At 34.8% G+C, this 27,716-nt stretch overlaps 1 protein-coding gene across 2 annotated transcripts in view; it reads left to right on the forward strand.

The window, feature by feature from the left end:
• Positions 1 to 27,716, forward strand: part of LOC106873920 (unconventional myosin heavy chain 6) — a 543,260-nt gene that overhangs the window by 223,715 nt on the left and 291,829 nt on the right. For both annotated transcript variants that reach the window (XM_052971791.2, XM_052971792.2), the window contains exon 15: positions 19,015 to 19,126. In XM_052971791.2, the coding sequence (XP_052827751.1) occupies positions 19,015 to 19,126 (112 nt within the window). The remainder of the gene's footprint in view (positions 1 to 19,014; positions 19,127 to 27,716) is intronic.

Raw genomic sequence — 27,716 nt, forward strand, 5'->3', positions numbered from 1 at the left:
AATAAAAGCAAAAAAAAAAAAAACTGTATGATTGTCTCCACTGGAATTATTTATAGTGTGACTCATAACAAACCAACAATCTTGTAATGTCTAATAAACAATTCTAATGACAGAAAAGAAAACTTTTATTTTTAGTTGGAATATTAATTATTGAATATAAAATGTAAATGAATTCCATTATATTATATAAATGCAAATTCAATGCAAGGAATTCAGTCTATAATTCAGGAAATGACTTCTCCTTCAGTGTTAGACTTACAATGTTTTTTTAAGCTTAATATACATACTAATGCATTAAGCTCTTAATCCTAACCAGTGAAACTCCACAAGGAAATTAATATAACGTCATGAATGCTGAAATTAAGCTGACTTTTCTAGTGTCATTGCAGAGAGAGTGAGGAATGCACAAATGTATGTTTGTATCACATAAATGTTTGCTTTTTATGATTCAGTTAACTTTAAGTAATGGTTTATTTCTTAAAAATATACAAAATCTTAATAATGGTTTCAAATTTTGGCACAAGACCAGCAATTTTAGGGGAATGGGTAACTCAATTATATTGACTGCAGTATTCAACTGGTGTATATTTTAATAACACCTATTTCTGTCTCTCTGTCTCTGTCACACTCTAAATCACACTCTAACCTTTCATCATCTGACACAAGATCACTTCCTCCAACTCACCCTCCCCTCTCAAAGGTTCTTTGTCTTGCAAGTTACTTGGTGATCCTACCAGTGCTGGTATGACACAGAAAGCATTCAGTCCACGCTTTGAAGTGGTTGGTATTTGGAAGGGCATCCAGCTGTAAAAACCATGCCAAAACTAACCTTGTCTGTGCTGGTGCCACATAAAAAGCACTCAGTCCACTCTGTGGGGTGGTTGGTGTTAGGGAGGGCTTCCAGACATAAAAATCATACCAAAACAGACACAGAAATCTGATCACCTGCAATGGATGAAAGGCAAATTTGACCTCGGTAGAATTTCAACTCACAAAGGAGGATGAAATGAAATGCTGCTTAGCATTTTGCCAGGCATGCTAATGTTTCTGCCAGCTCACCACCCTATATGTATAACTTGTATTGATTTCAAATTTTAGCACAAGGTCAGTAATTCGAGAGGAGGGGCTAAGTTGATTAGACCAACCCCAGTGCTCAACTGGTACTTATTTTATTGAACCCGAAAGGATGAAAGGCAGAGTTGACCTTGGCAAAATTTGAAATCTGACAGAGGAATTGCTGCTAAGCATTTTGCCTGGCATCTTGCTGCCTTATAAAATCTTCATCATGAATATAATATCTACGTGTGTGTTTGTAGATATAAGTGTACAGAAAAATACAAATATGCGCGTTTATGTTTATATATCTGTTTACATACATACATAGATATAACTCTTTCGACTTTTTACTATGATTTATATACACATATTTGTGTGTGTGTGTGCATGTGCGTGTGTGTGTGTGTGTGCATATATATATATGTATGTATATTGTGCCATACTGATTCTGCCAGAAAATCATGTTGAGTTGAGGGTACATATGTCAGGGGAATATTTAGTCATTTACATGTTAAATCAAGGGTAGGTAATTCAGAAGATCAGATAACTGAATCTGCATCTCCAAAACTAATGGTAAACCATCCATCAATGTGTTTGTATGCGTGTGTGTGTGTGCGTATGTGTGTCCATATACAGTTGTCCCTTGGTTTGCTTGGCACTCAGTTTGCGTGGTTTTGGTTTCTGTTACTTTATTTTTACACTTTACATCTGCAGAATTCTCACTTGGTCTTTCTCATTTTATTTTGGCATTTTCCTATCATTTTACTTTCAGCTCACTTCTTCAAAAGAATGGGATACCACACTCTAAACTAATGCTTCTATTAGAGTTAATTTTTAATATTTAATTAAATATTTTTTGAAATTGAATGATATGGTTTAAAATGTCAATAAAGGCAATTTTAGAAATGATTACTGAAATATTAAATAATTGATTTATTTAAATAATCAAAGTATTAAGTAATTAGTTATATTAAACCTGCTTCAAAGTGGAAATTGTCTGACAGAGACAGTTTATTAGAAACAAAATAATTGTTAGAACAATTTTACAAAAAAAAAAAATGAAAAAGGAAAAAAAATTTGAGTTTCAATTATTGTTGGATTGTCGTTCATGTTAAAACATGCATCACATGCATGGAACTATAGTATGGAAATGGTTGAAAGACACTCTTTGAATTTAGATAGAAGCAAAAACGCAATATTACAGCAGTTACATGTACAGATACAGATACTCACACATGCATACATACACACACACAATATGTGCTCATGCACATACACATGTGATAATCATGTTAATGAAATTCATTTCAATAGATAATTGTTTAAATATATGATTTTTGGTTCAAATGGTGGCTTGCAAAACCCAGTCAGCTGTGTAAACTGAGGAACAACTGTATTTCATGATCATGATCATCATGATCATGATTATCATCATCATCATCATCATCATTGTCATCATCGTCATCATCATCATCATCATCATCATCATCATCATCATCATCATCATCATCATCATCATCATCATCATCGTTGTTGTCATCGTCGTCATCATCATTGTAAATTGTGTGTGTGAGTGTGAATGTGTATACATGCATGCATGTGTATGCGTACACATTTATATTTTTCGTGTGTGTGTGTGTGTGTGTGTGTGTGTGTGTGTGTGTGTGCGTGCGTATCAGTAAATATTTATTTTCTCAAAATATTTTGACAGTGTCTTGTGTGAAAAGATTTTCTTTTGCTTTGTTTTTGAGGATTTCCTTTAAGACCTTAAAAGACCTTATGACAGAGTCATTCTCCTAGAAGACCTTATGACAGAGTCAATCGCCAAGAAGCCCTTATGGTAGAGTCAGTCACCTAGAAGACCTTATGATTCAGTCAATCCCCTAGAAGACCTTATGATAGAGTTAATCCCCTAGAAGACCTATGATGGAGTCAATCCCCTAGAAGACCTTATGACAGAGTCAATCCCTTATTTAGGATTAGCTCTTACTTCTCTATGTCATATTTCAGTTCATTGTAGAACTGTGATACCCATTCTACCATGTAGTAGATGATTGTACAGTGTGACAGCCACTGGCCAGAGAGAAGGGCAATTCTGCCAGTATATAACAGGGTCTCATCTTGGAGACTTATGAGAAACAGTTGGCAACTCAGTACAGTTTTTGGACCTTGTGCATCTACAGAATTGGAAAGAAAAGGTGATATTAGGGGTGAAGGTATAAATGAAAGAAGTTCAGAATGCAGGAGATCAAAGCTTAGAATTTTTAAGTTCATAAAGAAAATGAAAATAGGATAGGGTGCCAGCTAAGGCAAACTAATATTAATGATGCTATTAATAAAAGTTGCTAAACATTTCAGCTCTGAAATCAATGAAAACTAATTCCTGCTGTTAATAAGGGTGATAGCAATGTTGAAATATTGTGTATATGTATGTACATACGTGTTATGTATATGCATGTACATAAATGTTATGTATATGCTTGTACATATTTATGTATGTTGTGTATATGTATGTGTATGTGTGCATGGTGTATCTTTATTCTGTGAGTGTGTTTGACTTATTATGAACACATAGTTGTATACAGGAGACACAAACACACACACACATGTCTCATATAACAGCATACAAATACACACACGTCTCACATAACATCATTTTGCATGCCCTACCCCCGTCCTCTCTGCATCATCTGTTGCTATGATCATATGTTTCTAAGCATGTGTGAATCACATATATTCTTGTCGTTGATGTATTTATGAGTTAATATATGATGTATGATATAAATCAATACTTTGCTAAAACACTTCATCATAGATTTTTGTAAGAAACAATTAAATGTATTGTGCTCAACATATTCTGCAGAAGATGAAAAAAAATTCAAGCAAGCAAATCAACTAAACACATCATATCAGCTGAATTGGAATATCTTTTGCCAACTTTACTAATATCAACACAATTTTCGTTGCTTTTTGCACTTAAACATTCTGCAACTTTTCATCGAATGGTTTATTTTTCTGTATGTTTTTAGAGGCAGAAGAAATTTAGTTGGTTTCTTCAGAATCTGCTGCATGCAACAGTGTTAAGAATAGGTTTCAAGCTAGGAAGTTATATAAAAGATGGCTATATCTAATTGATGGATTATCATAGCAACTAAGATGTAATTAACAAACTGTGACTAATGAAGATTTCCTTAAACTACGCATAAGAAAAACTATATCAATCATCACTATACCAATCTAGCATAATAGATTAGATTTACTCCAGAATATTACTGGTATTAATTTCATCACCCTTGTAGACTGATAACTCTGTGTAACAAAATTTTTTATTTTTTTGTCTTTGGTCAGTAAGTGCCATTTCCTATTTGCTTCTATCTAGAAATCAAAGGAAATGACTACTATTCCCTTCAAACTTTGCTTTTGTCACCTGGATATCAATATTTTGAAACTGATTTTATTTTCCATTACATTTCAGACAGGTTCAGCGTGATGTTACTGAAACAGAAATATCGTTATAGCAAATTTTCTGAATGGGTATAAATATGATAGGAATGGATGAGTGCGAGGTAGAAGACTATTGTAGGCTGATATCGGGAGGTACCTGTGGTGTAAGAAAACCAAAATAAGAAAAGAAAAAAATGAATGAGGTTAGATTTGGGAATGTTTGGTGTCACAAACAAGATGAGTTAGAATATGCTGTACTACATACATAGATTAATATCGACATGCAAACATGGAAATAATAATAACAATAATCATAATCCTTTCTACTAAAGGCACAAGGCCTGAAATTTGGTGGGAGAAGATTAGTCGAGTACATGGACCCCAGTATGTAACTGGTACTTAATTTATTCCTTTCTACTCTAGGCACAAGGCCCAAAATTTGTGAGGAGGAGGCCAGTCGATTAGATCGACCCTAGTACGCAACTGGTATTTAATTTATTGACTCCAAAAGGACGAAAAGTAATGTCGACCTCAGCAGAATTTTAACTTGGACGAAACACTATTAAGCATTTTGTCCAGCATGCTAAAGATTCTGCCAGCTTGCCACCAGCAATAATAATTTGGCCTTAACCACTTGAGCATGCCTCTTTGTGGCTGACAATATGTGCGTCTCTGATGATGAGCAGGAGTAGTGGGGGAGCATTATAGCCATGTTTTGAGAGGGATTCCTTGGGGTTTAATAAATGTTATAAAAGCAAAGTTTGAAGGAAATATTAGCCATTTTTCATCCTTTCTTGGGGTAAGCAAATAGGGAATAACATTTGCTATCCAAAGACAAAAATTGTGTTACACAGTGTAATTGGTAAAATGCATTGGTTGATTAGAGAGAATTAGCTTATATTGTTGCTATATTTTTATTTTGAATTATTTAAAATTATTTTAAAAACATAACATAAAAAGACAAATCTAAAATCAGTAAAAAATTTAGAACAGAGCCCTACCTTAGCAATATATTCACATTCCTTAGATTAATAACAATTTCTTACTTTTACACAGAATCACACACTTACAGAATCCTATTATGGCACTCATATTTTTCTCAGAACATGAATTAAGTACAAAAATAAATATGGATGTAACCGGCCTTGGATTATTATTCCCATCTTTGGAAAAGTGATGCTTTCCAGTGATTAATATATGAAAATTGTTCCAGAGAAAAGTTACGTACTTTAGGGGTAAAAAGAATAAATGAAAGAAAAAAAATCCCATTAATTCTTAATAGTCTACAATCATTCACTTCATTATTTATTATATATCCCTGTCTTTGCTTATTCTGTTATTGCTAAAATAATATTCTCTATTCTTTTGAAGTTATCTCCCCCACCCACCGCATCCTACACTACCCACAGCCAATATCTTGTCCCTTCATTCGATCCTTTATTAAGCTTTTGATCTTGTAAAGCATCATCATCATCAAGCTCTAGATATTGGTTTCAAATTTTGGTACAAAGCCAGCAATTTTAGAAGGGGACTAGTTGATTACATCAACCCCAGTACTCAACTGGTTCTTATTTTATCAACCCTGAAAGGATGACAGGCAAAGTTACCTCAGCAGAATTTGAACTCCAAATGAAATGTTGCTAAGTATTTTGCCTGGCATGCTAATTGTTCTGCCTGTCTGCTACATTCATCAAGTTTTAGGTATTACCATGCAATCCTGTTGACTAAATGTTCTACAGGCCCAAAGAAAGTTTAACTTAAAAACGCTGGTCAATAGAAGATTTAGTAATGTTATTGTACTTTTGTGTGTCACAGTGAACTGCCATTATGAGAATTTCAGATTGTGGCCCAAAGACACTAGACTTGGGGAGATTCAGCGTGACACTATGTGCGACAAGGCTAGCCCTTTGAGATACAGGTACAAGGCTAGCCCTTTGAAATACAGGTACAACAGAAACAGGAAGAAAGAGTGAGAGAAAGTTGTGGTGAAAGAGTATAGCAGGGTTCGCCACCACCCTCTGCTGGAGCCTCATGGAGCTTTTGGTGTTTTCACTCAATAAACACTCATAAGGCTTGGTCTGGGAATCGAAACTGCGATCCCACAACTGCAATTCCGCTGCCCTAACCACTGGGCCATTGCGCCTCCATTCACTGGATAAGTTAAATGGTAAGAAATATGTTAAGTTATTTTGTTTCTAAGACACCTTAAAATTTTCTTGTTTTTTAATCTTCTAGAACTATTCTTCATTTTATGCTTCTTCATTCAAGACATCTGTCTGAATTTTGATGAGTCAACAAGAATGCCTCTATGAGTCTTTGACTTGCTAGAAATAGTAATGAATCCAAAAGAAATCATACTTTTCTATCTTAAATAAAGGAAAATTTGATAATGTAGTCCATGATATGCAATAAACAAGATGGTCATATCTGGAGAGCCTTTGTCGATTGACTGATCTATAACTAAACAACATTACTACTAACTGTAAACACATTGTTTCCTTCAGTCAATATATCTAACAAAATATTGATCATCTAAGATTCTGCAATAATTGATTTCAGAATATCATTTATGTCTTGTAATTGGTGAACCAGGACATAATTGGGTACAAGATTCCAATAGACCAATCATTGGTTCATTGGATTCCTGATAGTGAATGGAGCAAGAGAGTGTGTCTTCAGCTTGCTGTATCAACTTTTATCTCCTATCTTTTACTTGTTTCAGTCATTAGACTGCAGCCATTCTGGGGCATTGCATTGAAGAAATGTTTTAGTCAAATGAATTGACCCCAGTACATTTTTTTTTAAAGCCTGGTACTCATTCCTCATTCTGTTGGTCTCTTTTGCTGAGTTGCTAAGATACGAAGAACATAAACACACCAACACTAGTTGTCAAGTGGTGGTGGCACACACACACACACACACACACACACACACACACACACACACACACATGATCGGCTACTTTCACTTTCACTTACAAGGCTTTGGTTGACCTGAGGCTGTAGTAGAAGACACTTGCCCAAGGTACCATGTAGTCAAATATAATGCTTATTTATTCATGTGGTTTTGAATTAGTCATACAATATCTCAAAGCTGTGAAATTTCAATGATATAATTGTTTATTTTTAGAATGACATTGTAGGGTAGGTGTGAGAGGTTGGACACAGCCAGTTTGAACATAAAATATGCAGAATATTTTGATCAAATATGGCTAGTTTAAATGCTTAAGGGTGAAACAATTCACAGTTACTGGCAAAGCATATATAATATATATAATGTAGTGTATATAATATAGTGTATATCATATATAACCTAAATACTACATTAAGTTAATATTTTAAGAAGAAGATTATTATTGTAAGAAAAACTGTTGTAAAGTACCATCTGTCTGTAGTGTAAGGTATGCTGTTTACTAAGATCTCTCGTGTATAACAGTGTTTAAACTTAGACTTGTTTGCTTATAACTATGATAGATCTACTGCATTTACTCAGATTTTAATCTCTCTAGTTATTTATTTATTCCTCTCCTTATATTATCATTTCCGCTGTCTGTACTTCTTCGATCTAACACCTGGCATCAATCAATAACTGATTTTCAGTTGTATTTCTACACCAACTGAGCTAAACTGTCAAAAAAAAAAAAAGTAATGTCTTCTTATTTTGTATTTATAATGACACAAAAGTATGTTTTAATTTCCTTTACTCTTTACATTCTTGTTATTTTCCAACTTATGCTAAATCTATCAACATTCGCATTTGCTGTCGTCATTACTGTCGTTGTCATCATAGTCACCATCATCATAGTCACCGTCGTCGTAGTCATTGACATTGCCGTCACCACCATTACTATCTCCACATTGCCGTCACCATTGTTGTTGCCATCAACATCGTCATTGTGTTTAAGGGCTGTAGATTGACAGGAATGGTAGAGCATCACATAAAATGCCTTACAGAATTTGTTCTTGTCTCTTTAATTTCAAATCCTGCTGGAGTCAACTTTGTCTTTTATCCTTCAAGAGTTGATAACTTGAACCAGTTAAAATCTGGGATCAATTTAACTGCCTTTTCCCCTCCCACTCTCCCTGAATTTCTGACCTTCTCCCTATGTGAGAAATTGTTATTATTTTATGAGATAGAGGCAATATTAAAATGTGATATTTTAGTGTTTAATGAAGCTGAAAGTTGTTATTTAACCCTAGGCCAGGCCTGACCACGTAGACCTGTGATTAAAGTTGTTCCAGTTATGATCATATGGTCTCTTTTCTTTAGGTTTAGTGTATATAAGATGACATCTGTATTTTCAGGCAATAAAGTGTGATTCACTAGAGACTTGGCTGCTATTTCTACAACGTTGGGTGACCACATAGAAGTTTCTTTTGTAAGCTCATGAAGCTTAAAATAGAAATGTCATGTAATATGATATATGGTAATAACCTCATGGTGTACTGGTACCTTTTACATTTCCCTTGATATCAAAAGATAATACTAAAGTTGGTAGACAATTATCCTCTGCTTTTCTCTGCTGTCTGTAGGCTGTGTTCCAGCTGAGGCTCCACACATCCTATTCTTCTCTGGATTATAAATCTCTCACACATTATATCTAATCCATCTCTACTCTCTGAAAGGCGTTGTCTGCATATCTCTAGATTTTATGCCCTTGTTAGCACCTATACTCTTGTTCAAAGTCTCCTTCCTCTCCATTCCTCTTGATATATGTGATTCCTCTATCATTCTACAAATTCTTTCTAATACCAACAACACTTTGATAATATCCCTTCCCACCTCAAGGACATTTATTGCCCTCACCCTTCTCTGAAGTCATCACTGTTGGTGACTTCAGAGCCCACAACTCTCTTTAGCTGTCATACTTACTCATACTGATGTTGTCTATGGCCTCCTCTCTGGCTCTCACCTCTTAGACTGCTTCACTTCATCTCAAATTACATCATCACAGTGTATAATATACCAAGGGAGCTGTTTTTCCGACACTCACTATATCAAATTTTATGTGCTCCAAGTTTCAAAATTTAAAATGTTCTTCCTATCCATCAGTTACCTACTTGCCATCTCCTTCAACAGCAGCTAATCCTACTCCAGATGTTTCCATAGTTCATCCCTCCCTGACACTCACTATATCAAATTTTATGTGCTCCAAGTTTCAAAATTTAAGATGTTTTTCCTATCCATCAGTTACCTACTTGCCGTCTCCTTCAACAACAGCTAATTGTACTCCAGATGTTACCATAGTTCATCCCTCCCTAACCTTATGCAGTCAACTGTTATCCTCATGCAACCTCTACACCTCATACCAAATCTGCACCAATTCCATGAACAGTACCATCAAAAACATCCTCCAATAGGATCATGCTAATCGTGTCTCTTTCAGCACCATGAAGATTCAACCATTGTACTTATCAAGGAAGCATTACAACACTCTACTGTTTAACATCTACGGTTGCTGCAAAGGCTGTCCATTTGAGAGCCCACTCACTCTGAATTACTGGCAACCAGTCAATGGCTTTTTGAGTCCAACAAGACAACATCTTTGGAACTAGTACCACAATAAAACACCATAGTTCTCTTTTGTAGATGGGGTATCCCAATATGCCACTCTATTCAACAGTTCTATCCTTGGTAAAATTCATTCAGTCGTAACTTGGTTTAAGGAATTAACTTTATTGCATTCAAGCAGTACCATTGTTTATCAGAATGTACAGATTGAATAAAAGTCTGTCTGTGAAAATCTTCCTTCTGGTTGATCAGGTGAGAAGTCTAATCCTGTGAATAATGCCTTGTAAGACTGTTCTAGCAATTGGTCCATGATATTATATTCTCTTCTTCCTAGTTTATGATTGGTATCCTACTTATGGCCAGAGACATCTAGCTGGTCTACAGACAATGGTTGAAGTAGGAGTTCACAATTCCTGTGTTGCAATCATTTCTTCCCTCTTCTTTACCAAATTTATTTTATAAACAGCATAAACTAAATTATGGTAGCTAAGAAATCACCTGGACAGTTCTTCCTAATTTTTTTCCCAACATTAACAGACTTTAACTCAAATTGGAAGTCATTCACTACAACTTGTTAGTAAGCTTCATCTTCCCAAAACATCTTCTGAAATTGAACTTTCTGGGATTCTTTCTTGCCCCCATTTCTCTGCAAGAATCAACGTGTAGATATTCTAGCTAAATATAAACACTTAATCTTGTTGGTCTCAAAAGTTAGAGGCACAACCTGTTCTGGTTATGTAAAAGAATTAAAAAAAAACCTCTGGCCTTGTCCTTGTTCAACAAGTCTCTTTTCCTCTTTGAAAAACATGATTTCTTTCACTGGTAAAAAGTTTGATGCCTTTAGCATTATTTCCTCAGGGCTACAACTTATCATCAATTTTCCGCTCCATCTGGTAGTATATGAAGGTAGAGATATTGGTTTCAAATTTCAGAATGGGGCCAGCATGTTCATGGGAAGGGATAAGTTGATTACATCGAACCCAGTGTTCAACTGGTACTTCTTTATCAATTCCAGAAGGATGAAAGGCAAAGTTGACATCAGCAGAATTTGAACTCAGAATGTAAAGACAGACAAAATGCCACTAAACATTTTGTCTGGTGTGCTAATGATTCTGCCAGCTCGCTGCCTTATGAAGGTAGAAATACTGCCAGACTGTTACCGATAATGAAGGGAAACAGGAAATGGGTTTTAAGGATTTGGTAATCTTCAGAAACTTGGTTCTACTAGAACAAAAATACTTGATGATGTATGAAAAATTGAAGTGATTTCCATTCATATTTTTTACCCCTTTTCAAAACCAACATCAATATTTTACTATGGCATCATCTCATGCCATTCCTTCTGTTATTTATTTATCTAGTTCTTCACCTCCATCCCTCACTTCTGTTCACCCATGTGAAAACATCTGATTTATTGATACTTCATTGGCTGAAGCAATGTTCAATAAAAGATTTCTCAAAATTTCTCTAATTAATTATTCCTATTCTTGTTTTCCTCTTTTCAATACTTGCCATTGGTAAAGAAATTGGTTTATTCTTCTTGCTTGAGACTCTTTGATGATTCTATACAAGGTCTGGCTGTTAAACACTTTCTTGCTGTCTTTATTACTTTAATTCTGGTTTCATTTTTATAAATAATAGTAAAACTGAACATTTAATGTTTTTTGTTGTGTTTTATGAGGGGATTCAACCCCCAAGGGGTTTATTTTGAGATTAGATATTATTGCCTTACATTTAATATATACCACATTATTCTAAAGTGAAGAACCTTTTCTTCTACCCCCCCACCCCATTGGGTATCTCCCTCTTCATCACCTTGTTCATCCAGCCCCTCCCTTGGTGTATCTCCACCCTACCTTCATCTATTCTTCCTCTTCTTCCTCTTCTTCCTTCTTTCCTTTATCATTACTTCGTCCTCCACCCTTTCATATCCTCCACCTCTGTCTCACTTGTCTCAACTTGTCTTTCCTTTTCCTTCTCCTCTACTTTCTTTCTTTTCTCAACTGAGGTCTTCCATTCTTCCCCTTTACTCTACCTTTTTCTCCATTTTCTTCCCCTACCCTTCTCTCATTCTCCTTTATTCACCTTTTTTTTTTTTAAATACTCTCCGCCTTCTTTTAGCTTCTCTACCCCATCTTCAGTTGTTGCCTCACCTCCACCTCACCAATATTCCTCATCACAAATTCATACTGTCACCTTCAGACAGTGTTTCATTAAGCATCTCTTCTGTTCATCTCTCTCTCTCTCTCTGTTTCATTAAGCATCTCTTCTGTTCATCTCTCTCTCTCTCTCTTTCCCCAACTTCTGTATGTGGTGCTAGATACACCTCCCTTGTTCATACCCCTGATACTTTCTCTTCTAGCACTGATTGGTTTTCTGTCTATAACTAAGATGATCTCGCTTGACCACGTTCAGAAAATTCACCATAAACATTTTTGCTGTGGGATAATTTGGTGCAGGAAATTTTGTCATAGAGGAGACACACCAGCAAACTGTAACCAAAATAAACAACTTATTTTGAAGAAGTTACCTTTCTCTAATTGTTAGATTAGCTGATGAAGTTGCCATTTTAAGAAAACAAATTTTTTTTAAAAATAGAGATATTAATATTTCTAAGTCTCTCTAAAGGAGACTATGGCAGCAGTACTGGATATTAATAGTTATCGCCAAGCCAACATGGCAGTCCAAAAAATAGGACGAATGCTGCTGTTGATTAGCTCCAAGAGGCCATCGCCTTTAGCTAGCTATGTGGCACACAAACCTGTGTCCTTTATAACCTTCGAACAGGGGAGGTCAGCAGCTTCCCCTTGCTGGTTTGGCATCTACAGACTAGTTTCAGGGTATTGCCCCTTGTCAATGTAGAGCAGCCGAACCCAACAGGCGTCACTACTGACCGTCTGTACGAAGGATTATTCATCTAATTTCAGTGGAATACATCCACTGGTTTTCAGAAATAGAGATATTAATATTTCTAAGTCTCTCTATTTTGCAATTTATCATATTTTTATGGGGAATTTTCCTATGGCAAAAATGTTTATGGTAAAATTTCCTATAATCCTCCTGACATTCCTCATTTGTTAGAACACAGCAACAATTGTCTCTCAAAAATCAGTCTTCCTGTTCAAAACCTGATAATACTTCAGACATGATCAGTTGATTCTTCAGAAAACTCAAGTCAGAGTCACATCCAAAGAGTCACATCCCAGCACACCCAGCCTTCTCACTGATTGGCAAGGATTTTTCCACCAATACATTTCAATACTAACTTAGAGATCACTATTTCCTCTCTCTCCTCTCTGCTCCTCTTTCTCTCTCTCTGCTCCTCTTTCTCTCTCTCTGCTCCTCTTTCTCTCTCTCTGCTCCTCTTTCTCTCTCTCTGCTCCTCTTTCTCTCTCTCTGCTCCTCTCCCCACTCTCTCTCTCTCTCTCTCTCTCTCCCATATTGCTACTACATTGATAACCTCTCAACTAATTAGTTATCTTTTATATGTTTCAGTCATTAGACTGTGGCCAAGCTGGGGCATCACTTCTAAGAATTTTTAGTCAAATGAATCAACTCGAGTACTTACTTTTCTTTTCTTTTTAAGCCTGGTACTCATTCTATCAATCACTTTTGCTGAACTGCTAAGTTAATGGAATGTAAACACACCAACACCTGTTGTCAAGTACTGGTGGAGGACAAACATACACACACATATTCAATGGGCTTCTTTTAGTTTCCGTCTAGCAAATCCACTCACAAGGCTTTGATTGGCCTGAGGCTATAGTAGAAGACATTTGCTCGAGGTTCCATGCAGTTGAACTGAACTGAGAGCCACGTGGTTGGAAAGCAAACTTCTTACCATACAGCCATGTCTTCCCCTATACAACTTCAACCAAAGCTCCATGCTACGTATCCATCTCTTGTCATTCTTATTGTTTTGCAACCACCACCGTTCTCATTCTAACTAAGCTATAAAAACGTTCCTACCCAGAGTATCAATTCTCTGGGAATTCTTCACTATCTACGTTTCTGTCCTACAGAAATCATTTTCAAATGTTTCATTTGTGTATCACTTTTCTAAATCTCATTGGTTGGCAGCTTTGCCAAAGTCACTCTCTTCCCCTAATTACACTTCACTGTAAAGTGTTGTAACATTCTATTATAACAAATAGAGTTTTCTTGAGTTTGTGTTCTAGTTCTGTTCAAACTGGGTGAGTAACACTGAAGTTCTTCACTATTTTTTATATCAAATATGAGGCCTTGTTTATCTTGGTTGGTGTCATGATTTTGTTTAACCCTTTAGCATTCAAATTACTCTGTCAAATACAACATTTATTCATTCACATTGTTTTGAATTATTCATGCACTATCTTGTAGCCCTGAGATTTCGATGATGTTATTGTGTAATTTCACAATGACATTGTAGGCTAGGTCTAAGCAGCCAGATATGACCAGTTTGAATATAAAACAAATAGATTATTTGGGCTGGATATAGCTGGTTTAAATGCTAAAGGGTTAACGCCTGATTCTGTATCCAGCATCTTTACATGATGCCTCCTTCAAAACAGAACCCTACAACACCTTACTACATGTTTCTACAGGGTGTCCACAAAGTTTGGGTACATGGGGATTAACACATACTTTAAGAAATTATTATTTCTTATATTTAATTGTTTATGTTATGATTTTATTTACTCCATGTAGCCAGACTTTGTGGACACCCTGTATATGTTACATTTATTGAAGCCTCTATGTAGTCATTCTATCTGCTAGAAATAGCAACCAATTCACTCTCAAATAGCACAATATTATTTTCAATAAGGAAAGGTCGCATTCAATTATGTGTTCCTACATTACCTAGGAAGATAGAGTGGTCAGAATTGAAAAATACATTTGTCCACATCAGTCAAACTGAACGGGCTTATGGTCACTGCTTGAACACCTTTGACCATAGATCAACTTAACAACTTGATCAAAGATGGCTCACAGTTAGACACCAATAACTTTTTACACTTTAAATTAGATTTGCAATTCTTTTTCTTCTTCTTCTTCTTCTTCCCCCCCCCCCTCCTCCTCATCCTCCTCCTCCTCCTCTTCTTTTTCCTCCTCCTCTTCTTTTTCCTCCTCCTCTTCTTTTTCCTCCTCCTCTTCTTTTTCCTCCTCCTCTTCTTTTTCCTCCTCCTCTTCTTTTTCCTCCTCCACTTCTTTTTCCTCCTCCTCTTCTTTTTCCTCCTCCTCTTCTTTTTCCTCCTCCTCTTCTTTTTCCTCCTCCTCCACCTCCTTCCAGCTATCACATGTATTATTAGTCATCAGGGATGTTGTCTTGAGGTCCGGGTCTCAAGTCTCTTCAAATCTGAATCATCTTTCTTACAGAACCACAATATTGCATTTTTCATGTAGGTTGATAATGCAAGTCTTAATTCCAATATCCTTCAGTTTGGATGTTGTGCCAAGAGCACCAATTGCCACGGGAATAATTGTTGTCTTAGGTTCTGGCATTTCTCATTGTCTTCCTTTGTTTTTCAATTTTTTTTTTAATACCCACCCTGTTATCATATGATATTGCACTGTTTCATTATTTTCTCTTGCATAATTGTATATGGTTCTCTTGCTTCAATTGTATGATCAGTCTTTATGGGAAAATCCCATAACATCTTGTGATTCTCATTCTCCATCATACCCTCTGGCTTGTGTTCATACCATTCTTTTCTGCTACTTTGAATCTACACACTCAGCCAACATTCCAATGCGCTCTTTTACCTATGCAGTTAGGCCTGTGCTTATTTTCATCATTTTTAAAATAAAAACTTAAGAGAAATCCTCCTCCTCCTCCTCCTCGTCATGATGACTATCATTCTTTATTTCATTTCATTTATTCATTCACTTGTTATTTACTCTACAATTCTATAATTTTATTTTGAAATTATTTTCTTCTGTTCATTTAATTTTCAGATTCAAATTCATTTATTGTCTCAATTGTTTTCAAATTTCTTTGAAAATCAGCTTTTTTCTTTCTGTTTCTTATTGGCTGCTTCTTAAATCTTCATTTTTTTTTTTTTTTTTTTAGAGAAATTATTGTATATTGCATTTTATAGAGCTGTATGACATTATGTTAAATAAGATTTGATAGAAATATCTTCCATGAAATTCTATTGAATTACATTGAGTAAAAATTGAGAAAATTACTGGAAAACCAGAACAAAATGCGAGAGACAAGGAAAAAATGCAGAAGAGGACTTCTTGCAAAATTCAAATTTCTTCATTCACTGCTTCATTTATGGATTAAGGGTTAAAAGAAAACTTGAATTTATATTTTCCTGCCAATTTACTATTTTTGGAATAGTAATGTTCTGATCAACTACCTAAAGATGGCAGTCTCTGAAATCTAGCCCCACTTTTGGTTCAAGCATGTCTTACTTACAAACTGAATTCTTGAAATAGATGTCAAATCTCTTCAAATCACATCTGACCGTATTAGATAATGTATGGAAAATGCATTAAATAATGTATTCCTTTATAGCCTTAAAACAGTTTAGATGGTCACAACTGGAATGGTTTGCTTGCATCTTAAAAGAAACTCTTGCACACAGTAATTCTTTTTGCCAAATGTTCTTTTTTTTCTAATACAAGTTTCGTGAACCAATTCTCTGAAACTTGATTTTATTTTTAATCTGGATATTTTATTTATTTCCAATTGGTGTCATTGACCACCAAAGTTACTAGAATACTTCAATAATATTGATCTGTTTTCTATTTATTCCTCCACATTGGTACAAATCCACATTTATGGAGGAGGAAGAAGATAAAATATCAATTGGTTTACATGTTATTTACTGTTTAACTATTGCAAGTCTGGAAGAGTTAAAGTCAAAGTTAAACAAGAACAAGTAAAACCTATCCTTGAAGGTGGTGCTCCAGCATGGCCACAGGCCAATGAGCAATTCTGGAGGAAGAATGGGATATATATATATATATATATATATATATATATATGTATGTATGTATGTATGTATGTATATATATATATATATATATAGTTTTAGGGAAAATAACCAATTTTCAAGAACTCATCGATGAAAATCCACTATCACATATAGAAAAATTAATAATTAATATACTTTATCTATAAGGCTCAATTTAATTTTAATTTTTTATAAATTGATTTTAATTGAGTTTTTTACCTGTAATTTTGGATTTTGTCCCTAATATTATTATATATATATATATATATATATATATATATATATATATATATATATATATATGTATGTATGTATGTATGTATATATATATATGTATGTATGTATGTATGTATGTATATATATATATATATATATATGTATGTATGTATGTATGTATGTATGTATGTATATATATATATATATATATATATGTATGTATGTATGTATATATATATATATATATATATATATATATATGTATGTATGTATGTATGTATATGTATGTATGTAATTATATATATATATATATATATATATGTATATATATGTATGTATATATATATATATATATATATATATATATATATATGCGCAGGAATGGCTGTGTGGTAAGTAGCTTGCTTACCAACCACTTGGTTCTGGGTTCAGTCCCACTGCGTGCCACCTTGGGAAAGTGTCTTCTACTATAGCCTTGGGCCGACCAAAGCCTTGTGAGTGGATTTAGTAGACAGAAACTGAAAGAAGCCCGTCGTATATATGTATATATATATATATATATGTATGTGTATGTATATGCTTGTGTGTCTGTGCTTGTTCCCCCACCATCGCTTGACAACCGATGCTGGTGTGTTAATATCCCTGTAATCAAGCGGTTCGGCAAAAGTGACTGATAGAATAAGTACTAGGCTTGCAAAGAATAAGTCCTGTGGTTGATTTTCTCAACTAAAGAAATAAGCATACTTAATTACATTTTTACCTAACAATTTAGGAAATTGAATGGGTTATTTCCCTTTGCTATATATAAGGATCCCTTCCAGAGGCGAATGGGTTATTTCCCTTGGTTTTTAAAATAAAATATATTAGATATATATAAGGATCCCTTCCAGGGACCCTATTATCGATTTTTTCAGCAATCTGAGTATGACATGAGGTTTCCAGACATGATCATTGGTTTAGGAGTTCATTAGCAACCAGGAGGTTGTATTCTCAACCACACTCCGTGGCATCTTGGGAAAATTTAATTTTCTTTAGCCTAGGATTGTTCCTTATCTTGCAAGTGAAATTGGTGAATGGAAACTGTATAGAATCCCATCAGTTGAATTGTACCTTCAGTTCAATGATATGGCATTCTCACACACTGTGGCGTATTAACTCTAAATCTTTCATCAGACAGTAGAACACCACCTACTCCTTAAAATGAAAGGAAAATACCTTTTACAAAGAAAAGACCATCATCACAATGATGTTTAATATAGGTACGCCATCTATAGGACCAGCATTTAGAAGACTATATTAATTCCTCTATTTGACTTGTATATATTTCATTGACTCCAGTGAAAATTAAAGTCAGAATACAAGAAGGTTATGCAATGATAACAGCATCTAAGATTATGATGATGATGATGGTGGTGGTTGTGGTGGTGAGAGACATGCTAATGTATTGAGGTTATTATTATTATTATTTTTATTGTTATTGTTATTGTTATTACTGTTATTTTTATTCCTGCTTTACATTTGAGGTGTTCTCTTTTGGCAATGTTGCAAATTGTTATGTTTATGGAATCCTTGAGCTGTGCTTCAAACAACAAAGAACAATTTTATAGATTGATCTAATGAAACTAGTTTCATTCTTTATAAACTCTTAATATTGTGGGGAAAAACATGTAAAACACATCAGCCTGTAATTCTTGAGTACTGCATGTTAGAGTTCTTTTACTATCGCTATTTGCTGGCTTTCATGGGTCATAATGCATTGTAAAAAAAAAAACAAAAAACAAAACTGATCAATTTCTCTGAGTTGTCACATTTTTTTTTTCCTTTATATCTCTCCCTCTCTTAGGTATTTTTACGTAATTCTGTGTTTGAACCTTTGGAAGAACAGCGGCAGCAGTATCTGAGTGGCAAAGCTACAATTATACAGAAAAACTGGCGTAGGTGTATAGCTCAAAAAAGTAAGGAATCAACTTTTATATATTTTATTTGTTACAAGCTTTTTAAAATTAGTTTTTTTACCGCATTTAGCACCATCTAAAAAAATCTGCTGCACCCACACAATTTTACAAGCACAACTTCTCTTTTAGAAATGCTGATTTTATTTTGTAAAATGACAGCTGTAAATCAACATAAATTCTTTTCCTCTCTGTGATGTCCATGACTGTTGCAAACTTCAAGATATGACAGTTATTATTGCATGTTGTTTAATAAATTGTTTTGATTGCTATATAAAAAAAATGGGAGATTCTAATTGTTTGGGGTTATGTTATTAGATAATGTGAAATGTTACCTTTTTGTCTCATTTCACTTTTCAGAGATTGAAATCTCTGAAAAAAACATTAGTTTCACTTTTTAAATTGCTTTCTGTTTGTAGCGGGTTCTTATTGAATTCTGAGCTAAAATGTGTACCCTTCAACAAGCAATTATATTAAACGTACAACAATATTATGTCATAGAATAACTTAAGTTTTGACATTAACCTCACAAATATTATAACTTTATTAGGTGGCGAGCTGACAGAAACGTTAGCACACCAGGTGAAATGCTTGGAGGTATTTTGTCTGTCTTTACGTTCTGAGTTCAAATTCTGCCAAGGTCGACTTTGCCTTTCATCCTTTTGGGGTCAATAAATTAAGTAGTAGTTGCATACTGGGGTCAATCTAATTGACTGGCCCCCTCCCACAAAATTTTGGGCCTCGTGCCTAGAGTAGAAAAGAAATATTATAACTTTATATGTGTAAACCTTCCTTATTCTGGCTTCTATAATATCTGTCTGTGTGGAGCAGATACAAGTAGCATAGAATTGTCTTGTTTAGTTGTTACCATTCCTATGTTTCTTCCATGACCCACATATGCAACTACAGTTTACAAGTAAGACAGAGCACCAGAAAAAAAAAAAATGAACAGCTCAACATTGAGTTGTTTAATCAACACATTTAGTGATTCATTTAGCCAAACAAGTATTAAGTCCTAACACAAATTACATGGAGTTTAGTGCTCATACACATAGAAACATGCTTACATACATACATGCATGTGTGGTAAGAAACTTGCTTCCCAAACACATGGTTCTGGGTTCAGTCCCACTGAGTGGTGCCTTGGACAAGTGTCTTCTACTATTGTTTCAGGCTGACCAAAGCCTTGCAAGTGGATTTGGTAGACGGAAACTGAAAGAAACCCATTGTATATATATATATATGTATGTATGTATGTATGTATGCATGTATGAATTGATGGATGTACCCCCATGACTACTTGAAAACTGGTGTTGGTGTGTTTACATCCCCGTAATGAAGCAGTTTGGCAAAAAAGGCTGATGGAATAAGTATTAGGCTCAAGAAATAAGTCCTTGGTTTGACTAAAAGAAAAAAAAAAACACTTCAAGGTGGTGCTCCAGCATGGTTGCAGTCAAGTCAAATGACTGAAACAAGTAAAAAGAACAAAAGAATGAAATTATATATATATATATATATATATATATATATATATATATATTCTTTAATTCTTTTACTTATTTCAGTTGTTTGACTGCGGCCATGCTGGAGCACTGGCTTTAGGCGACCAAATTGATCCCAGGACTTATTCTTTGTAAGCCTACTACTTATTGTATCAGTCTGTTTTGCTGAACTGCTAAGTTATAGGGGCGTAACCGCACCAGCATCGGTTGTCAAGCAATGTTGGAGGGACAAACACAGACACACAAACATATATACATACACACATGCACACACACACACACACACACACACACACATATGACAGGCTTCTTTCTACCAAATCCACTCACAAGGCTTTGGTCGGCCCAAGGCTATAGTAGAAGACACTTGCCCAAAGTGCTGCGCAGTGGGATTGAACCTGGAACCATGTGGGTGGTAGGCAAGCTACTTACCACACAACCACTTCTGCACCTATTTATGTATATTTATATATGTATATATATATATGTAGCATAATAGACAAGCTTAGTTGCTTGACCTTAAGTCATCAGTCATATTCATCATATTCATCAAATTATCACATAATTTAGTACTCAATTATGAAAATCCTATATGCTCTCTTGTCATTTTGAGATCTTGCACTACCCGTTAAACTGTGCTTTGCTGATTAGGTTTAATTGAACTGAAACATATCTGAAGTTACCACCATACTACTGAAGCTCAAGCTCATCCATTACAGCATTCTCTATCTAGTTTATTTAAATTCATGGGTTATCTCCCCTGCTCTTTTTGATCAGAATTAATCATTTAGATAATGATTTATTTCTTATCAATCTGGCTGTAATTCAAATTAATTGCAGTTTCTTAGAACACTACATCATGTGTGTTAGCTCTCACTTAGGTATTAAGTTTTCAGCTAACTGGAGTCTTGCTATTATATAACAGGGAATTACGTTCATTGGGAAGATGAAAGTTAAAATGTTGAGTATGGCTGTTAGCAACGGAACTCAAAGACTGTCTTCTACTTTGATGTAACTTTGAAAAATAATGTACATCAAATATATTATTTCACTTACCTTGCTTTTTCTTGTGTGTGAGTGAGTGTATGTGTATGTATGAATGTGTGTTAGTGGGTGTGTTTATATGTGTGTATGTGTATACATACACATACATGACAATCTTTGGTAAGACTTAGATACTTCAGACGTTTTTGCACCACTTTGATTCATAGTAAGTGGAATTTCAATCCCTCTCTACTCAGTTTCCTTGGCTTTCTTTTACTCATTCACCCTCCTCCCTCTCTTGTTATTTTCACCCTCTTTCTCTTTTTCACTCACCTTCTACTTATCTCTGTTATCACTATCTTCACAGACATAGTAGATTCAATATCATTATTCAGAAGATAAGCTACCGAATTCTTTGTTCAATGTCAATATCTATAGATATCATCTCTGCAGATAATTTATTGTCCTTGAGCAAGGTTCCCAACTTTATGGTAGCACTGATCTGACCTTACCATTTATTTTTCATGCAATGTTTGTTCCAGGGTATTCCCTCTCCCTACTCCCCCAATTCTAGTTACACTGTCGCTGTATATTTATCTATTACAAAATCTATATATCAATGCCTGGCAGTACTGGTAAGGACAACATGTAGCTGAGGAGGTCTAATAAGGCAAAAATATATCTAGAGTTGCCATTGTACTGCTGAGATCACTTATTCCCCCATTCCATTTCCAGCTGTCTCTTCTATTTGCTGTGCTCCCTCTAAATAACTTGCAATAACTAGATACCCTTAAGTAATATATATCCCCAATTAAATGTGGATATTCTGTTGGAACAAACTATACTGCAGTGGATAACATGGGAGAGACTCTCATATTGGCTTTCAGTGCAAAATGCACCTTTTTATATTGCAAGTGGGAAGATAAATCCCTGTCTCCTCCAGTGCCAAGACTAGATCACATGATTTTGACCTTCCTTGGTCTTATCAATGATGTATATTCGACTGTTAAAAGCTACCTCTAGCTGGTGGTGGCAGAGATTATTCTCTCTTGTAGTGTTATAAACAAGAGTGCATTTTGCACCAAAAGCCAGCCTGAGAGTTTCTCTCATGGTATCTGCCACAGTATAGTTTGTTCTTACAGAACATCCATGTTTCAGTGGGGATGAATATCACCTCTTGGTATTAATACTACCTCTGTCACAAATATATATATTCCTTACACAATTATCAGATCTGACTAGAAATCTTTTAGATTTGTTTAAAGGTTCAACATCTACTTAGTGCTAAGTGATTCAACAATATTTTCTGGGAAACCAAATAATTGAGTTGGAAGTTAACCATACAGAAACATGAGATATAAATAGAGGTTAAAGAACTTCAGCAAAGAGACGCAGTTCCTCCAGAAAAAATGGACATTGCTGCAAATATCAAAAATAGGAGGAAATTTAGTACAGCATACTTTACTAAAACAATTGACCAAAGTACTTTATTAGATCAATAGATCAGTGAACATTTTATAAGTGTACTTTACAATAACTAGATCCTATCACAAGGAATGCAAATATTTTGCCTATAATTTGGTAGAAATGGTGTATTTGACAGATTGAATGTCTTGCAGGATATTGTTTCATACCTACATTTTGACATTACTTTCATTGATCCATGATCAATAAAATTTGTATCAGAAATATTTTGGGGTTAATTTAGTTAACTCTCACCTTTCCTTAGAAAAAAAAAATCAATATCTTGGATATAACTATAATAAATGTGATGAAATATGTCTCTATAAATGAAATCCTTCATTACAAATAGTCAAAGTTGGTGGTGTGTAATCGATGTCACATCTGTAACAGAAATGTAATGCAGTTGTAAGAAATGTGCAAATAGTAACAGTTGTTGATTCTCAGCAGGATTCCATACCTGCAATATGTGAGTGTGTTAAAGAACCAGGACTCTATGAAGAAATGCATTTAGTAGATATATCATTTTAATCAGACACATATTCTGTATTATTTTTCACTCTTCTGTTCTCAACTTATCTCCTGTCTGGAAGTTAAAATCAAAGAAGGAACAAACATAGTAGTTATATTTCTAACTTACTTTGATGGTTTCTTATAAAAGCGTTAAGATACTTTCATTTGGAATCTCAGCTTTAGATATATATCAGAGTGGAAGAGCTCTGACAACAATATGAGGCTACTACTGCTACTACTACCACTACTGCATCTGGGATGACACTTGCTACACACAAATATTTGGGACCACAAACAGAAAATTCCTTTCAGCATGTTAGCCAGGGTTCACCCAACAATAAGGTACAACCACTTTCTCACTCTCATACTATTACTTTTGATCATACCCCCCCCCCCCCCCCCCCCGAGCCACTCAGGTGTAGTTGATCTTCCTATTGCCATCCTTACTTCACACCAGTCCTCAAAAAATATTATCTAACCCTTCCTACTCAAAATCACACCTCTGTAGATCCCAATTCTTGTTTGGAGTTTTCTCCCAGTAGAAGTGTCAAGGCCACTCCTCCTGACGAAGAGGATTGACCTGCAAGAGCCCTGTGCTGGTGCCACATAAAAAGCACTCATGTTGGCACCACATAAAAGCACCCAGCACACACTGTAAAGTGGCCCGAAACCAAACGAAACCAAATTAGACTGGAACATGGTGCAGCTCTCTGGCTAAACTGTCCAACCCATGCCAGCATGGAAAATGAGCGTTAAAGGATGATGAAGATGATGATATCCTTCAAGTTTAATGCCAATTATTTCTATGTCACCAATTGACAAAGATCTAAAAAGTTCACTGACACATATTTCTCCTTTGATTAAATAAAAGATAATTTTAGTTTATTTACCATAGATATTAATTTCTTAAAGGGCAAAAGAAAAGTACAAACGTCCTTTGAGTAAGATCAGGTCATTTGCAATTGTATCCAGGTTTATGTAGCTCTTAAGTGTGACAAATTGTTTGGACATCTCCTCTGTGTCTTACTTGCCTACTTTCCTCTCAAGTCAGCCATATAAGTTCAATTATTCAATTATACTGATATTACTGTGACTTCAACTCTAGTTAAACACAGTAAAGTCATTGAATTTGTATAGAAGTTAGATAAAAATATTGATTTTAGTTGCAATTGTTCAAAGTACTTCAATCTCGCATTGTTCCCAAGCCGTCTACTGATCTATAGAGTTTTGGTTTAGTTGATACTTGCACACCATGTCACACCTAGACTCATGCAGTGTGACATTTCACTTACATTGTTCACTGCTATAATATCAAGTTGTACACAATGGCAATTAATATTTATATATATATATATATATATATATATATATATATATATATATATATATATATATATATATATATATATGTGCTTGTGTGTGCATGCACATGTATGTGTGTATGTGTGTACTATTCTTTTAAAGTAAATACAAATGTATATATGTGTGTGAAAACAGCTCTAATCATTCTCTTATTTATTAAGAGTCAATTGTGTGATTATCTGAATATGATACTGTAAAGTATTCTGGTCTGTATTATTGCATTAAGTCTCTCTCTCTCTCTCTCTCTCTCTCTCTCTCTCTCTCTCTCTCTCTCTTTCTCTCTTTCTCTCTCTTTCTCTCTATCTATCTATCTATCTATCTATCTATCTATCTATCTATTCATATATCTACAAGTCCTCATGTATACAATACACATAGACTTGTAGTAGCAGAAATAGGAATAATAATAATAATAATAATAATAATAATAATAATAATAATAATAATAATAATAATAATAATAATAATATAATAATAATAAGGATAATGATAAAAATAGATAGCCGGCATTGTAAAATGAAAGTCTAGTGTTGGATGTGCTGCATGGATAGGAAAGACAAATTGAAAACAGGTGAATTGGGTTAAATATTGAATGTATTGACCAAAATATGAAAAAAACTGAAATGCACAGGCGTGGACATATTATGTTGTGTTTCTTTTTAGTCTCGAGTCATCTCTTATTGAGAAGGCTTATGAATCAAAAGCATTCTAGTCAGGACTATTTTGTCATTTTGTTATGTTTTTTTTTCTTTCTATATCTTGAGTTACATTATTTCTTTTTTAAGATAGTTGTGTATGATTTGAGAAAAGTTTTCTGTTTTTTTTTTTTTTTGTGTTTGATTGTGTTGGCTCATTAATATGCCATGTTTTCAGATGATGTATCTGAAATGAAAAATAAAACTGTTGCAATATAATGATTCAGGATAGTGAAGTAGAGATTGGAATAAAATGGGATTGGTATAAAATTGTGCAGGACCATAAAACACTGGGCCACATTCATGGGAAAATACAGAGTATGTATTAAATGTTTGTGTTATTCAGGTACCATCCTGTTCTAGGCGAGAATTAAATTGACTCCAAGATTTGATTGGTGCTTTATTTTGTTGACCCTGAAAGGATGGAAGGTAGACTCCAGCAAGGTTTGAACTCAAAACATAGGCATGGCTGTGTGGTAAGAAACTTGCTTCCCAACCACATGGTATCGGGTTCAGTCCCACTGAGTGGCACCTTGGACAAGTGTCTTCTACTATATTAGTCTCAGGCTGACCAAAGCCTTGTAAGTGTATTTGGTTGACAGAAACTGAAAGAGTCCTGTCACATATATATATATAACTTTTATTTTAACCCTTTTTATACTAATCTGTCTAAGACTAATTACAAACATCCTCTTAAATTAAAAGTCCTGTTGATTTATGTTTTGAACACCAGTTGATTTATTCAATTTTCATTAACACATTGGTGGTGCTCCAGCATGGCCACACCCTTAGGGCTGAAACACACACACACACACACACACATATGTATATATCTACGTGTGTGTGTCTTTGTGCCTGCATTTGTACCCCACCACCTCCTGACAGCTGGTATTGGTGTCCCTGTAACTTAGCAGTTTGGCAAAAGAAATAGACAGAATGTTATATTTAATCTTTTTTATTTACCAAGGCCTATTCCCCATAGGAGTGGGTAACTACAAGCCACACACCAGGCATTCCATTCATTTCCTAGTACTAAAAGAAACCCATCATATATATACAAACAAGCTTTCTTATCACTAATAAACTCTCTTACTCCTCTCACTCTAATACCTCTAACCACCAAAGCTTTCCTCACTCCATCCATCCATCCATCCATCCATCCATGCAAACCGAATAAGTACTAGGTTTAAAAAAATAAGTCCTGGGGTTGATTTGTTTGACTAAAAAATTCTTGAAGGCAGTGCCCCAGCATGGCTGCAGTCTAATGACTGAAACAAGTAAAAGATAAAAGATAAAAGATATATATATTGCAGGCAGTTTGCTTGACAGTAACTAGTGTGTCAATTAAATTGGTGATGATGACGACGACGCCGATGATGATGCCGATGATGATAGATGATAGTGGTTGTCGGGATGATGATAGTGGTAGCAGCCACAATGAAAGGTATTTGTGAATGAAGGAAATGTAAGGGTAGCATTAGGTGCCAACTTTAATAATTAAAGACATCCCTAAAAAGAAAGGACACAATGAAACAGACCATGACCGAAGACAAACTTTAAAAATCAGTGGAGCATGGATTAAACAGTGATCACATGATCTTAATTGCTACTTCAGTTCCTGTTAGTAAATTTTTTAATACTTTGGAGTTTGCAATCTTTTACAGTCTTCATGAATAATTCCAGCTTACTATAATAATACTATCAGGTCATTAAGAATGAAATGTCTGATTTTGAACTGAAAGTTTATTTTACTTTATCACAACAAAAAGCAATGCAGTTAATCAAAGTATGCCTCTAAATTATCAACACAGTTTTGCCATTTTATCGGTAGCTTATGTATGCTGGCAGTGAAGAATTCTGGAGAGCAAGAGGTGATGAAATCAAGAAAGGTTGTTTTTGGATCTTCTTCAGATTTGAAGTTTTTCCTTGCAAAAAGTTGTGTTTTGCCTAGAAAACATGATAGTTAGTTGGTGCAAGGTTTGGTGGATGACAGAGTACTTCCAAATTCAGTTACTGTAGCTTGAGTAGCGTTCTTTCTGCAATGTGTGGTTCAGCATTGTCTTGCAAGAGAATTGG

This window comes from Octopus bimaculoides, chromosome 11 (assembly GCF_046866305.1).
Source record: "Octopus bimaculoides isolate indiv1 chromosome 11, ASM4686630v1, whole genome shotgun sequence".
Taxonomy (NCBI): Eukaryota; Metazoa; Mollusca; class Cephalopoda; order Octopoda; family Octopodidae; genus Octopus; species Octopus bimaculoides.